The sequence below is a fragment of the Phyllobates terribilis genome, unplaced genomic scaffold (assembly GCF_046119375.1).
Source record: "Phyllobates terribilis strain yellow unplaced genomic scaffold, ASM4611937v1 Scaffold_11__3_contigs__length_659146591, whole genome shotgun sequence".
Classification (NCBI taxonomy): Eukaryota; Metazoa; Chordata; class Amphibia; order Anura; family Dendrobatidae; genus Phyllobates; species Phyllobates terribilis.
In genome coordinates this window covers 548,373,487-548,390,422 of record NW_027362771.1, presented here as the reverse complement: position 1 = coordinate 548,390,422, position 16,936 = coordinate 548,373,487, and the positions used below count along the sequence as shown (strand labels likewise).

At 45.5% G+C, this 16,936-nt stretch overlaps 1 protein-coding gene across 25 annotated transcripts in view; it reads right to left on the bottom strand.

The window, feature by feature from the left end:
• Window positions 1–1,506: 1,506 nt before the first annotated feature.
• ANK1 (ankyrin 1) overlaps window positions 1,507–16,936 on the bottom strand; it is a 312,183-nt gene continuing 296,753 nt past the window's right edge. For 24 of the 25 annotated variants that reach the window (XM_073653979.1, XM_073653985.1, XM_073654000.1 and 21 more), the window contains 2 exons: window positions 16,459–16,599; window positions 1,507–2,935 (listed from right to left, as the gene is read on the bottom strand). In XM_073653979.1, the coding sequence (XP_073510080.1) occupies window positions 16,501–16,599 (99 nt within the window). In that variant the 3' untranslated portion in view covers window positions 1,507–2,935; window positions 16,459–16,500. The remainder of the gene's footprint in view (window positions 2,936–16,458; window positions 16,600–16,936) is intronic. The other variant, XM_073653987.1, reaches the window with a different exon arrangement.

Here is a 16,936-nt window from a genome sequence, read left to right as displayed (position 1 = left end):
TTAACGTGCTGTAACATGACCATGTGCATGATGAGATTTGATTTCCATACAGAGAGGAAGAGGCCATATCTCAGGAAAGGAGAGGAGCAGGAACAACAGAAGAATACTTCCAGATTCAGGAGAACAGCGGCATTTACACCAGGTTAAAAAAAATTACACATTCTGTATGACAAGTGACAGGTCCTCTTTTAACTTTGGGTTGACACTGGTGTATTGTGCGGTGTAACCTAGAAAACCTCTTGAATGATAAAGGCAGGTGCACTTTTTGAGTCCCTCTTGCAACTTTTGGAGGTAAAATTGGATTTATTATGGTTTTGTTTTACAAATGTTTTTGCCATTTTTTTTTTTCATAGAAGCTAAAAAGTCTGCAAAAAAACACCCAAAACAAAGTCTCAGCACATGAAGTGAAGATCAGTGAAGATCAAGATCTCTGCTTGCAGTCATCAAATATGAACGTATACATCGTTTACCTCTAGAGTCTGTCAATCTGTCCTGGTCTCGTGGTGAAACGCTGGGGTTCAGGGCTCGGTACAATTTCAGCAAAATCACCAAAATGATAACTTTTGGAGCAAGTTGTGCGCCCGCGAGACCAGGACGGAGTGTAATCTGTAAACAATGAAGATTCTATCTATTCACTGACAGCAAACAGAGATCCTGAAAATGTTGAAAGCCCTTGATGCGTGATTTCTGAAATAGATGTCTGTGGTACTGTAAAACACAGCTTAAAATCTGCATATAAAAAAGCAGCAAAAACGCAACGCGTGAAAATTGCCTAAGGCTACGTTCCCACAATGATTTTTTTTTTATGCTGCGAATTTCCGAAAAAAAATGCAAGTAACCTATTTTTCTTATTGGGTGCCTAAAATCTGCAACATGGTGCGAAATTAGCCGCCATATTAACACGTTGCGTTTTTTTCCGCGCAGATTTGTTCGCAAAACCTGATGCCAGAAAAGTGAATGAGAAACCTGAAGTGTCATGCACACGTTGCGTTTTTTTTTGACTTGCAGATTTGGTGCAGAAAATAATCTGCAGCGTGTCAATTCTCTGTGCGTTTTTTCACCCATTGACTACAATAAAGTTAACCAAAAAACACGGGAAAAAAAAAAAAAAAAAAAATAGAGAGACCCCTTGCGTGAGATGGGTCATTGGTTAAAACAGTGTAAAATGAAAAAAATCTGCAAACCCATAATACACATTACATTCGCCTTCCACCGTTCCTGCTTGCTTTCAATGAATGAAAATAGCTTTTTCGGTTTCTGTTTTCAACTAGCTTAATTTGTGTCTAAAAACTCAGACAAAAACGCACCAAAAACTAATGTTTTTGACGCTGCGTTTTCCTGCCAAGAGATGCAGAAATGGTGCAGAAATTTCTTTGCACAAAATACTCAACGTGTGCACTTACCCGAAGGCTCTCGTTCAGCGATACAAATGTAGCTCAACATCGCCGCCGTGTGGTCACTCTGGATATTACACTTTGTGGACAGATTGACCGACTCGTCATACGATTATATTGCATAGTATTTATTCCCATATGAGCAGTTATTGTACAATCAGCTTCTTATGCATATCAGAAATTGCATCTAAAAAGAGCGCTGGAGAGGTCGTGAAGGTGAGTGCTTTTGTCTCTTTCTCTCCGGAGCAGGGCTGGAGGGTCTTGGACTTGGGGTAACTGTAGTGGGGAGGGGGGTTTCGCTTAAATCCTTTTTAATATATAGAATTCTCCCCTCCCCCCCTAAAGCTGGAACCACATTCCTGAGTCAGGGGGGCAGTTTAATCCCCGCACCCCTCCTACCCCCTATACAGACACTGAGCATCTCTACGCACTTTCAGCCCCTGGTAATGAGCATGCGGCACCGTATAAAGATGCTGAGCATCCATGCTGCACTGTGTAATGAGAATGAGTATCTCTATACACTCCTAGCCCCCGGTAATAAACATGCTGCTCTGCAATGTAATGAGTCTGGTTATATCTATACAGATCCGTCCCCCCGGATATAAAGGTACTGACTGCACTGTACAATAATGCAGACTATCTTTATGCACTACCGGTAGCTTGAGAATAAGCATGCTGCACTGTATAATGGTGCCGAGTGCCCCTAAAAATTGCCATAGCCACCTGAAAAAAGAAAAAAAAAAAGAACATGCCGCGCTGTATAATGGTACTGAGTATCTACATACACTTTTTGAAGACGCACCCCTTTAAGGAGTATTCTCTAACTCGTAGCCCTTTTGCTTTCGGAGAAAAAAAACAACTTTCTTTTATTGTGGTGGGGGAGAGCGCAAATTATCTGCAATATGTCTGGTCTGCCCGGTCAACGTTGTGCTGTGCCCTGTGGCCTGGAAGACAATCATAACCCAGGCGGAGGGATACTCCTATTGCTGTTTGTCGACGGACAGACATAGAATATAAATTAGAGAGGGGGGGGATGTCGGGGGGCTCCTGCAATGCTGCCGAAGAGTGTATAGACATACTCAGTACTGATATACTTCTGAGACACAAAGCATTTTTGCAGCTGGGATAGAAGGGAAAAGGTTAAGTGTTACCCACTTTTTCCAGGCCGTAAAATACATTAATACCCACCCCACCTTCCCTTTTGGGGTTTAAAGGGATAATGGCTAGGGGGGAGGAAGAGGGGATTAACAGGTAAATTTGAAGGGTGGGAGGGGGGCGATTCTGTCCTCTTCCCCAATGTCATCTCATGCATATTACTTTGTAACATGCAGGGTGCAAATCTTCATGCCGTGAGCATACAGGGGGGTGAGCGTCTGCTTCGGACTTTGGAGGGGGAGGGACCCCTCGGCGATTTATTCTTCCAGGAAGGGAGATGTCTGCTAATAGATGAGCGAGGAGGAATTCGGTTCTGATTCGTAGTCTGTGGGGTGCAGTAAATGGCAGTCAGGTCGGCTTCAATAGCTTGTACTTGAGGTGTAGTTCTGGGCAAAGACAGAAAAAAGGAGCATTACTAGCACAATTGTAATAACCTGCGTTCATATAATATCAGGACAAGCAATATAACTGCCATCAAGGTTTCTTAAAAGGAACCTGACAGGAGGATTTTACTGATAAAACTAATGGTGCGGCTATATAGGTCGTAGCACAAAAAAAATGATACCTGTCTTGTAGTAATCCGATGTACCAGTGCTGAGAAATCAAGCTTTGAAGCCACATGCAAATTAGCCTGGAGGTGCATTGGGGGCGTGTACTTGGAATGCTTCCACTTGCCCCCAAAGCACTTCCAGGCTAATTTGCACGTGGCTTCAAAGCTTGATTTCCCAGCACTGGTACATCGGATTACTACAAGACAGGATTAATTTTTCATCTTGTGCTATGACCTATACAGCCGTACCATTAGTTTCAGCAGTAAAATCATCCTGACAAGTTCACTGTAAACCCCTAAATATGAAATTATTCACTGCCTGCTCCCATATTGCAGCATAATTAAGCCAATTTTGACATTCAGTAATCTGGATGACACGCCCTTTGCGTCCTGTAATGGCAGCCATATTGATTGTCATCCAGTTTTTCCAGAAAAAAGAAAACAGCAACTTGACCCAACAGGAATCTTCAGGGAAATGGGCAGACTGGCCACATGGGCATTAGAGGCCAGTAGGGGCTCTTGGTTTCTTTATGGCATGACACCAAGGACACGCTCTAAATGTCTTATAGGTAGAGATCCCACAGCTGGGACACCACCTATTAGAAAACAGGGGTCTCATTTTTCCTGTTATGCCACTGAACCTGGATGTGATGGAACTTTCCATTACCAACTAATGGTGGGCAAAGCTGGGTGACAACCCCAATGGTGGGCACATGTACATCACCCTCAGTCTGCCGCTACTGGGAAAGCTGGGTGACGACCCCAATGGTGGGCACATGTGCATCACCCTCAGTCTGCCGCTACTGGGAAAGCTGGGTGACGACCCCAATGGTGGGCACATGTACATCACTCTCAGTCTGCCGCTACTGGGAAAGCTGGGTGACGACCCCAATGGTGGGCACATGTACATCACCCTTAGTCTGCCGCTACTGGGAAAGTTTGAGTGACGACCCCAATGGTGGGCACATGTACATCACCCTCAGTCTGCCGCTACTGGGAAAGCTGGGTGACGACCCCAATGGTGGGCACATGTACATCACCCTCAGTCTGCCGCTACTGGTAAAGCTGGGTGGCGACCCCAATGGTGGGCACATGTGCATCACCCTCAGTCTGCCGCTACTGGGAAAGCTGGGTGACGACCCCAATGGTGGGCACATGTACATCACCCTCAGTCTGCTGCTACTGGTAAAGCTGGGTGACGACCCCAATGGTGGGCACATGTACATCACCCTCAGTCTGCCGCTACTGGTAAAGCTGGGTGGCGACCCCAATGATGGGCACATGTGCATCACCCTCAGTCTGCCGCTACTGGGAAAGCTGGGTGACGACCCCAATGGTGGGCACATGTACATCACCCTCAGTCTGCTGCTACTGGTAAAGCTGGGTGACGACCCCAATGGTGGGCACATGTACATCACCCTCAGTCTGCCGCTACTGGTAAAGCTGGGTGGCGACCCCAATGGTGGGCACATGTACATCACCCTCAGTCTGCCGCTACTGGGAAAGCTGGGTGACGACCCCAGTTTTTCCAAAAGCGAATATAACTAATAAAAGGCTAAGCAGAATACGTGACAGAAGAAGTCGACTCAGGAAATAATATTTCCTGAGGTTTTATGCTCTTTTTGTGTATCAGCTATAGAGAATTCTGTGCCTGCCAGCAGTGATTAGTAAGACGTGGTCCCTGCGGTGGCACAGCCTGGTGCATATATTTAGCTTGGTGGGCTAGAATTAGAGCGGGCATTGTCTGTGTGTAACAGCAGCAGTGACATGGAGCAGAAATGGCATTGTGTTCCCTTTATACTAATTAATCCCGTTCTGCCTCTCATGTCCTTATTCTGTCCAATCTCTTGTCCCAGACGTGTCCTTCATTGCCCTCTCTCAAGTACAATCCCAGACCTTATTCCTGCACATTAACCCCTGCCAGGCCTATTGTAAATGTCCAGGCCACGTTATATACTAGTGAGTAACACCTTACTGCCATTCACCATGTGCATCATATAACTAACGCAAACTGGTCTCAATAAACCTCCTAGACCCCAATGGCAAAAGGACCTTTGGGTCCCCTAAGTCACCAGGACTTGGGTACATGGTCGGATCTTGAGCTACTGTTCATGCACGGGAGAAGTCCTATTCACTGCCATTTCAGAGGATATAGATGGTCGGGCTAGGAGCTATGGCGCAGGAGACAGCCCGGTCACCTATGAGCTATGGCGCGGGAGACAGCCCGGCCACCTATGAGCTATGGCGCGGGAGACAGCCCGGCCACCTATGAGCTATGGCGCGGGAGACAGCCCGGTCACCCATGAGCTATGGCGCGGGAGACAGCCCGGTCACCCATGAGCTATGGCGCGGGAGACAGCCCGGTCACCTATGAGCTATGGCGCGGGAGACAGCCCGGTCACCTATGAGCTATGGCGCGGGAGACAGCCCGGTCACCTATGAGCTATGGCGCGGGAGACAGCCTGGTCACCTATGAGCTATGGCGCGGGAGACAGCCTGGTCACCTATGAGCTACGGCGCGGGAGACAGCTCGGTCACCTATGAGCTACGGCGCGGGAGACAGCCCGGTCACCTATGAGCTACGGCGCGGGAGACAGCCCGGTCACCTATGAGCTACGGCGCGGGAGACAGCCCGGTCACCTATGAGCTACGGCGCGGGAGACAGCCCGGTCACCTATGAGCTACGGCGCGGGAGACAGCCCGGTCACCTATGAGCTATGGCGCGGGAGACAGCCCGGTCACCTATGAGCTATGGCGCAGGAGACAGCCCGGTCACCTATGAGCTATGGCGCGGGAGACAGCCCGGCCACCTATGAGCTATGGCGCGGGAGACAGCCCGGCCACCTATGAGCTATGGCGCGGGAGACAGCCCGGCCACCTATGAGCTATGGCACGGGAGACAGCCCGGTCACCCATGAGCTATGGCACGGGAGACAGCCCGGTCACCCATGAGCTATGGCACGGGAGACAGCCCGGTCACCCATGAGCTATGGCGCGGGAGACAGCCCGGTCACCCATGAGCTATGGCGCGGGAGACAGCCCGGCCACCTATGAGCTATAGGCTCGGAAGATTGGTGGCCAGGCTAGGAACTATGGTGCAGGTGCAAACAACGTGTGCTTCCGATAACCTGGCCGGACCCATAGAAACGATGCAATTCTTGGAAGCTTTAACAAAAAATAACTTAATTACAAATATTTTTATCTTTCCATAAGGGAGAAGATGAGAGAGGTTCTTCACGGAGGGAATACCCCTTTAGCCCTTTCAGGACTGAGCCATTTTTCATTTCCACTCTTCCCTCATCCACATCTGCCCCTCTCCCACTTCTTCTAAGAGCCACAATTTTTTTTTATTATTAATCCATTGACATAACCATATGGGAATTGTTCTTTGTGGGACGAATTGTAGTTTTGAGTGACCTTAATTTTACCATAAAATGTACTGAAAAGTGGGGAAAAAAATTTCACCTGTGGTAAAATGGTAAAGAAACCACAATTCTACCATTACTTTTTTGTTCCCTTTTTACGGTGTTCGCTCTTCAGGTCAGTACTATTATGTGAATTCCAAACTTATATACAAATTTTGTAAAAAAAAATAAATAATAAAAGTGGTTTGTGTCGCGATGTTCTGAAACCCATGACTTTTTTTTATTTTTCTGCCAATGGAGCTGTATGATGATTTGTTTTTTTGCGTTCCAAGCTGAAATTCTTATTGTTACCATATACAATGTCTTCATAATGTTTTAATGCATTTTTTTAGAGAAGCAAGGCAACCTAAAACTGTCAATTCTTGGGTTTTGATTTCCCTTTTTAACGTTTAACGTACAGGTTAATAATTATATCAATCTTTTTCTTTATTTTTTTAGTCCTCCTAAGGGACTTGAACTTGGGATTGCTTGATCGCTTTTACGATATACTGTAATACTACAGTACATAGAGATATTGCAGTTCTCCTATGAAGTCCGGCGGGACAGGGTGGGCTTCACAAATGTACTAAGATAGGAGTCCATGGCAACCCATCCCCAACTTTGTCAGGGGAGGGGGGCAATAGTCGACAGTCCAGCGCGTAGTGGCAACTAAACCGCTTAAATGCTGCTATCAGCTATTGACAGCGGCATTTAAATTGTTATACATTAGTGATTGACCGTGGCGTACCACCAATGGCGGCAGGCCACGTGGCTTCTATGGTATCCGTGAGCCAGGGGGGCCCAGTGGCAGGGCCAGCACCGGCCCGTTTCCCCCGCCTGTCATCTCACGTTCAGCTGATTCGGCATCCTGGATTTATTTATTTATTTTACTGTATGGAGTACTATGGGGGGGTGCATTATACCATATGGAGGACTACGGGGGTGCATTATACTGTATGGAGGACTACGGGGGTGCATTATACCATATGGAGGACTACAGGGGTGCATTATACTATATGGAGGACTATGGGGTGCATTATACTATATGGAGAACTATGTGGTGCACTATTCTATATGGAGGACTATAAGGAGTGCATTATACTATATGGTGGACTATGGGGAGTGCATTATACTACATGGTGGACTATGGGGAGTGCATTATACTATATGGAAGACTATGGGGTGTGCATTATACTATATGGAAGACTATAGGGAGTGCATTATACTATATGGAGGACTATGGAGAGTACATTATACTATATGGAGGACTATGGGGATGTATTATACTATATGGAGGACTATGGGGTGCATTACACTATATCAAGGACTATGGGGTGCATTATACTATATGGAAGACTATGGGAGGTGTATCATACTATATCGAGGACTATGGGGAGTGCATTATACTGTATGGAGGATTCTGGAGTGTAGTAAACAATATGGAGGATTATGGGGCCTATTAAACTATTTGGAGGGCTGTGTGGGGGGCATGATAATATTTGGAGGGCTATGTGGAGGCCATTACTGTATAATATTTGGAGGGCTATGCGGGAGCCTTTAAACTTTATAGAGGGCTATGTGGGGGTTATTATACTGTATGCATGAAAGTATAAAGTGTGAAGGTTTGTGTGGGAGCCATTATACTGTTTTGAGGGCTAGTGGAGGCCATTATACAGTGTGGTGAGGTGTGGGGCTGTGTGGGGGTCACAGTTGGGGGATGATACTGTGTTGGGGTCACCATACTTTGCCGGAGGAGTTGAAGTGGGGTACAGTAGGGTCATCATACTGTGCATGTGGAGGGTACTGTGGAGAAATTTACTGTGGGGGCATCATACTGTGTTTGGGCGGCACTTTTGTTGGCATCATACTTTATGGCAATGAAGGAGGAATCTAGGGTTTCAGTACGAGGAAAATTAGTTTGAAAGGACTACAAAGTTGTGGGATATGCTCTTCTGTGACCCCGCCGAATATTAATTATTTTGTTGTTGTTGGGGGAGGGGCAATTAAAACTTCTGCTATAGGGCCCCATGATTTCTATGTACACCCCTGGTGATCGGAGCTGCTGTTAGAAGCAGATGACAATTGTTTCACAGCTCCCGCTCCATATATGTGCACCCTAACTGCGACGTACACTTATGGCACGGTGAGTAAAAGGCTCAATGACCCAGCACCCTAGTAGTATAAAATAACAATGCCAGATCAGATGTGGGGCAATTTCCGATCTATGACGTCCTTTACAATACATAGGGGCGTAGCTAGGGAGGGGACAATCAGGGCATGTGACCAGGTGCTGGCACCAATAAGCCAGCTGGCGCTTATAGCATAGGACCAAGAACTAAAAGGAGACCTGGCTATGGCTCTGCAGCATATAAATGCATTGTGGAATTGCATACAGTGCAAATACTGCCATATAGTGCTCAAATAATGCCAAATAACAGTGCCATACAAAAAGTGATATAATACCGATGCGATGTCTGAATAATACAGCTATAAATACGTTCTTGGATTTGTGTTGGTGATTTTTGCTGCCCCGCTTGAGTAAGTGTGACTATTGTCTGACCACACAGGTTGCAGCCCCTCACTCCCCCCCTGGTGACTGCACCGGCTATTAGGTGTGTACAGTAGTAGTGGCATTCACCAGTTATTACCGTCTATGTCCTGTAAGAGGAAACGGCCCCTGGCACTAATCATAGGTCTATATTTACCTCCGCCTGGGAAAGGCCTGCTCGCCCCTGCCGGTGTCACATAGCATTGCCCCCCTGTGATGTGTGACGTCGGAGGGGGGGCAACCAGGTCTAGTTTTCGGATTGGACAGGGGCGGAGAGCAAAGGACACACATAGATTATCAGAGGATAAATCACCTCTCCAAGGGACAAGGTGACAGAGACGAGGCTGCGTACAGAGATCCTCAAATATAACAAATATCTGGGTATATATAGAGCACACGCCAACGAGAAAGAGGGTAGAGGAACGTTCAATCTCGTCATCAATTTACAGTGTTTAAAGGGGTATTCCCATCTCCAAGATCCTATCCAAATATATAGTAGGTATAATAATAATAATAATATTAGCAAATACCTCTAATTAGAAATGTATAGTTTTTACTGATTTGCTATGTCTCTTTCCTTATGTGCAGGGCATTGCAGGACCTTAGGTATTATTATTATAGCGCCATTTATTCCATGGCGCTCTACATTTGAAAGGGGTATACATAGCAAAAACAATTACAGTAATTATGAACAATGCAAGTATCCATGGTTATGACCACTAACAACTAATGGTCACTATATCAGTGGTCGTAACCATGGATACCTAAGGTCCTGTATTGCCTTCACATGAGGAAAGAGACAGCGAATCAGAAAAACTATACTACATTTCTAATTGAAGGTATTTGCTAATATTATTATTATTACACCTACTACATGTTGGGACATGATCTTGGAGATGGGAATACCCCTTTCAGATCATGCTGCCTTGATGAAGTGCATATAATGGCTATGTCCATCTGTAGATGGGGGCGCTAGGGTAAATGTAATGACTGTAGGTAAAATGTGGGTATTATTAGATCCAGGTTAGGACATCACATCACACGACTAGTAATAAAAAACATGTATGATTGGCCTAGGGTCCTTTTACCAAGGGGATTTCTGCCCACTCCGACAAGTGTATTGACACACCTTTAAAGGCCCTTTTGCGTGGCCTCAATTTCCATACTTGTTTATTGGCTAATTACTGCCATATTTATACGGCCAGTGATTTGGGAAGGTGCGCTTTCATGAGCTCTTTTTCAGATGATTTTTAGCCCCTTAAATGGGCCTTTCAATGCTGCACCTTTTGCCAGTTATCGCAAACGCTTGATTGCAGTTGTTACTGCTAAGGGTGGCCCAACCAGTTATAAGGTTTATGGGGCAATCACTCTTTTACACGGGGCCCTGAAAGTTTGGATTTCTTCTTCTTCCCTTAATAATAAAGACCTTCATTTAATAACTGCATTTTGTGATTACTTGTGTTATCTTTGTCTAATATTGAAATTTAGTTTTGTGATCTGAAACATTTCAGTGTGACAAACATGCAAAAGAATAAGAAATGAGGAAGGGGGCAAACACTGTTTCACACCGCTGTATGTACAAGTGCCACTGACCTGGCATAACGATAATGTGTATAAAGAATATTTCCACTTTTGCCAATGTTTCACAGTAAAAATCTCCATAAAATGTAAGGTAATTTTGTAAATATTCTCCTGTACTTTGCTTGCACACATCCTACAATATTTCCTGGACTTCCACCATTGCTATATACAGATGCTGTCAAAATTGTGCTGGTTTTCCTTGGAAACAGTCAACAGTTTCATCTCCCATCTGATCTAACAACTCAGCTTTTAGCTATAAAGTTAGTCACATACTACATTTGAGCAAAGTCTATGGGGAGCCTCCTAACTCTCCCATGACAGAAGATTATGAGGGAAATAGGGATCAGACATGTTGCCTTTTTATGCCCCATCCTTTTGTTTGCGGGAGCAATAATCCTCCTCCAGAAGTGTGTTGCAGTGTTTTTATCTTTTCTCTCCAGTGAAAACACATGCACGTTCGGCCAAACCGAGGGTGAATTTATAATGGAGAAGTCGGGGGAATTACTTTCAGACAAACGAGCAGGCATGCGTATGGTTTTTTTTGGAAGGGTTAGCCGAACGTCAGCTATTGAAGGTGTATGGGTGCATTTACTGACCTCCCACAATACACCAGTAACAGGAGCTTAGCATCATTCAGCTTTGGACACACATGTAGAAGAAATCATCCAGTAACTAGATTTTACCATTGAATATTATAGATTGTGATTGATACAGTGGCAGCAAGGTTAATAGTGGCAGACTACACGGCCGCTATAGGGCGTATGAGCCAGGGAGGCTGACTCATTCTGTGTTGTGCGGAACTGGGCCCCCCCATCCAGCATCACAATTTCAACAGTATCTGCATCCTCAAGATGCAGGTACACTTGAAAGCAATGGTGGATTAGGAAACCTGTGCCTCTGAGTCTCAAAACAGCAGGTACGATTATGTCATTAGATCCTGCCTGCTGCGTGGAGCCTCTGTCTACATACAGTACAGACTAAAGTAGCGCATCAGGACAATGGGGCTAGGTAAGTTGTGGGGTATGATACTGTGTGGTGGTCTGTGGAGGAATCACAGTGTGTGTGTGTGTGTGTGGCTGGGGGACCAGGATGCTGTGTGGGTGTCTCAAAATGTATGGGGGACTATGTGGACATCATACAGTGTTGGTGGGCTGTGTGGGGCATCATACTGTGTTGGTGAGCTGTGTGGGGCATGATACTGTGTTGGTGGGCTGTGTGGGGCATCATACTGTGTTGGTGGGCTGTGTGGGGCATCATACTGTGTTGGTGGGCTGTGTGGGGCATCATGCTGTGTTGGTGGGCTGTGTGGGGCATGATACTGTGTTGGTGGGCTGTGTGGTGCATCATACTGTGTTGGTGGGCTGTGTGGGGCATCATACTGTGTTGGTGGGCTGTGTGGGGCATCATACTGTGTTGGTGGGCTGTGTGGGGCATCATACTGTGTTGGTGGGCTGTGTGGGGCATCATACTGTGTTGGTGGGTTGTGTGGGGCATGATACTGTGTTGGTGGGCTCTGTGGGGCATCATACTGTGTTGGTGGGCAGTGTGGGGCATCATACTGTGTTGGTGGGCAGTGTGGGGCATCATACTGTGTCAGCGGCACAGTGGCAGCATTATAATGTGTCAAGGGCACCGAGGGGACATTATATTTTCCTGGGGACACTTTAGTGTCAGAATACTGAGTGTGTGGGAGGTATTGTGAGGGCAGTTTGTGTGGGGGATTTTACAATGGGGATATAATACTCTATGGGGGGCATGAAAGGGGCATAATAGTGATTGTGCCCCTACTGAAGCCCCTTAGTGTTCTCAATCACTGTGTTCCTGACGCATTGGCTTTAAAAAGCTGTTAGGGATGTCCTTCTGTGACAGCGACTGTGCGCCAAGATTACTTTTTTAAAAAATATATCTTTGTGTGTGAGGGACAGGGGGGAGGGTAGTAGTGGAGAAGGGCCCAATTTTGACTTTTTCTAACAGGACCCATGATGTATATGTATGCCCCAGGGTTGACAAGTGGAGCTTTGCAGATTGCAAGGATGATTATGGTGGAATTTGACTCAGAAAGCTGAGTTGGCACTGGTGGAAGGGTAACTCATACTAGACCAATGGATATATTTATACTTCTTAGTCCAGGCATTAAACAAATGAGGTGATAATTTCCCTGTAAAGTCAGATCTCTGGACATACGTCTTGCCTGTCCCGCATTACAGAGGTGCCCTTGAGCAGTGGGCCCCTGGGCAGCTGCCAATTTTGTCCTATTATTAAAACAGATCTGTTCGAGCTGATTGGTCTCTCTTGATATTCATACTTCTCAAATTTCTCTTCTCCTTAGATCATAAATCTGCCATAACTTGCATCTATGCACATAGTCATGACTGAAAACTGCAATGGCTGCTCTTCCTATCAAGCACATATATGCTGGTGAAAAGAAAAGCAACATGGCACCACACAGTAGGTGGTATTCAAAGAATTGTCCTTCATAGCTGAGACAGTCGAAAAGTGTGATCCCAAGGCCAGCTGCCAGCCCTATAATTAGATGTGCCTTTGTATTAGGTGTTCCTAATAACTAGGAAGCTCTTACAACAGATATAGCCTTTCGAAAGGAGCTTTGAGCTACGGCTACATGGTGACTTTGGTCCAGTGACATTATTATCTCCATGTCGCACTACTCAGATTCCAACAAGTACAGTTGCAAAGAAATCCACCAGGTTAGTTGTTATCTTTCTTTATGACCACGTTTGCCATCATTAGTTGCTGTCGCTGTGTAGCCCTAGCCTTATAGCTCTACTTTTCTGGTGGTGGCCAACTGGCGGCTCTGATGTCATATATCTCCGCCAGGTGCTCATCCTGTCGCCTCAGAGTCCCCACCTCCATACCACCTTGTACATTGCGCTATCTAAAGCCCCCCATACACATTCGTTTGCTGTTGTCCATGTTGTCGTTCAGCTGACCACTATCTCCCCCGAGTCCCCCATACACAGGAATGTTCTCTGAGAGTGCCACAGCTAGACTCCTCTTTCAGCAGCGTATCTCCTGGAGAACAAAGGGACCATCCATTGGAAATCCAACAAGGCGGACCTCATCTCCCCAACATCATGTGGGGTAAAGTCGGGCACACACATTAGACTGTTGGCAGATCCTGCCAATATCAATGGGTTTGGTCAACTTGAATCTAATGTGTGTATGTGTGTGGGCCTTAAGTCGAACTGTTGGGGCCCCCCACTCAAGGCCATTAAAGACTTGCAATGTCTCCTTTTTGCAGAGGAGAAAGGTGGTGAAAAGTAAACGGGCTAATGAAAGAACTGAGCATTACCGTACAATACATAGACTATCGTGGAGAGTGACTTTGTATGTGACGCCACCTCTCTGTGATAAACAGGAGACATGACCATAGAATGTAATGTTGGATCTTGGATGGAGTCAAACCCTTATAATGACGTTGAATAACCACCTAATTCCACCAAAATACAGGACAAAGTAGGCTGGACACCGTGACAGACTAGGTTGGGGTCTTTTCGTATGACGGAGCAGGAACGCAGGAGCGTCATTCTTGTGAGTCCTGCTCTTGCCTGTACATGTTGACTGTGGTGATCAAGGACATATCAGTAAAATATCAGACCCACTATGTACTTTGAGGTTGGATAGGTCTCCAGGATTATGTGAGAATAAGAAGCACCTACAAATGGGCAACATAACGAGGAGCGAGAAATGTGGTGTATCAGGACGAACATCAACAGGAAAGAACAAAGACCAGGTAAGTCATGCCAGGTGACTGTATATTGTGTGGTGATGGCATCGGGCTTTATTGTGCGGTGAAGAAGGATTGGGTTTGTGAGAAGATTACGGAATGGGTTGATTATGGATAGATAGATGAATTCTCGGAGTCGCCATTACGTTTTAAATGAAGAGAGGTGAGTAGGCCACTGCCATACGCCCCTGGTGGCTTATCAAAAGGATCCGGTCGTCGTTGAGGTTTAACATGCCCATGTCCTCTTTCCTCCAACATCATCTGTGGAGGAGAGAAAGGAGGCCTCTCTATACACAAGAGGTAATCTGCTGGTCTTGGATGTTACCATTCCCTTTGCCAAAGGGCTGTGTCCTTCCACAGGCTGGCAAAGTCAGCACTGATAGGACCTAAGTAACAGTGTAGGGACCCTCCCCCAACTGGCAACACCCAGTTGTCAATTTATTTATAAATTTCTAAGAGGAATAACAGAGGAACGGCACAATGAAGAGTTATAAGAAAAGATGATCCAGAATTTCTATATTATGTTGAATACAAAAATGTACTAAAACATCGAGAGGTGACAGGTTCCCTTTAAGCAGAAGAAGACTAAACATGACTGATGGGACATGAATGGGTGACGTGTACAAGACCCCAGTAGAGTCAGAGAAAAGTCAGAAAGTCCTGCTAGAAGCAGATAACAGATTTCACATGGATCTAACAAAGGAAAGTATCAGAAGTTAGGAGACAGCACAGAGAAGATGCAAGAGAGGGCATCAACGGATTATGCAAGGGAGGATTGCCAGGGGTGCGGGATGTGGGCAAGACAGGTGGGATCAGTGGATGTGACAGACTGAGGGAAAGAGTCAGAAGGAGAAAAATACCTTGGAAACCACATCTGCCTTTTTAAAAGCCAAGATGAATGAAAAGTTGGAAGATCCTTGAGAGTAGAAAGCATTATTATTCTTTATCAAAGGCGTTGTCCAATAGTTGGACAACTTCTTCTTAAATGCTGAAGTCCCCTGAGCAAAATAATAATAAAAAAAATATAAATATATATATATATATTTCTGGGATGTTGGTGCCGGCTCTCCTGACGCGTGTGTGACATTGTTATGCATGTGAGCGCTGCAGCCAATCAGAGTCCGCTAATAGACTGCAGTGTTCACACCTTCCCCAAATGTTCGAGTTTTGCCCAAAGGATTTGTGAGTGAAGCAACCTAAAAGCAGCTACTGATTGGCTGCTACGCTCAGATGACATGACAATGTCACACAAGCACTGGCAGATCGCACGCCGGCATTGCTGGAACGGGAGGTGAGTAAAAGGTTTTTATTTTTTATTTTACTTGGCAGACAACTCCTTTGAGTATAGGGCATTCTATTAAAGGGGTTGTCAACTTTGTTAGAAAGGTCCTTTGAAAAGAATCTGATCAGAAAGTGTCCACCTGCTGGAACCTCCAGTGATCAGCTGCAATCTGTGAGGAAACCTGACAGCAAGTGTTGAATTTTCCTGCAGCACCACCACAGGCAGGAATGAAGAATTACACCTTTGCCATTCTCCTCAATGGGGTGTCTATATATTGTAGGATCGGACGAGTCCTCCAGAAAGAGAGACAATCTTTTTAACCTTTTTTTCCCCCACCATAGGCCATAGTTTCATAGGTTTTAATGATGAAAGAAGACACAAGTCCATTGATTTTCAACCTATAACCTAAAGTTGATCCATAGCAAGGCAAAAAAACTCATGAGATGAGATACCGGGAAAGAGGATGGACCCTCTAGAGTATAAGGAAATGGGTTTTGTACTGTAGATAAGTCAGTGAAATGCCCACGTCAGGAGAAGACAGAAGAGGAACATATGGGAGATACATTCATATCAGGCAAAAATCCAGGAACTGGTTGTCTTTGATGAGGTGGGATATCATGTTGTTGAGACCCAAGATGTAACTCTTCGGTTAATGTTGTCAATTTAGTTTTTATTGGAGTAAGTAATCCAGATCTAGATTTGGCCATTTTTACGGATGAATTAAGGTTGGTCCCAGTTAATGTAGAGGTGCTATTGGTTAAGATGTTACCTGGGATTGTCCCTTATTGGTATTTATTACCTGGGTGATCCCCATTTTTTTAGGTGTCCCAGTTTTGTGGTCTCACTGCTGCACCCGTTTGGTGCCGGCTCTTTTCACAATCTGTGCCCCTTTCCTCCCGTCTCCGACCTCTGATCTCAAAGAGTCAAACTCGTCCTCTGCCTGCCGGGGTGGGGAGCGGCCCCGGGGGTTAGAACATGAGGTCAGGGGTGGACATTAAGGATAGGCATTGAGTGACACACGTGTACGACAGAGGAAAGTAAGGGAACAAAGACACAGAAGGGTAAAAACAACAGTGAAATGAGATAGAGAAAAAAACAACATATGAAAAATTCTTAGAGACATGAAAATTTCGAAGACAGAAGTAGAGGAAAAGAGACAGAGGATTCTGTACGATCGTGCAAGTAAAGAATAAGACATAGTCCACATAATTTGCCTTTTAGACTTACAGAGAAGTTTCCCATCACTGCAACTAGACAGTAAAGTACTTCTGTCAATG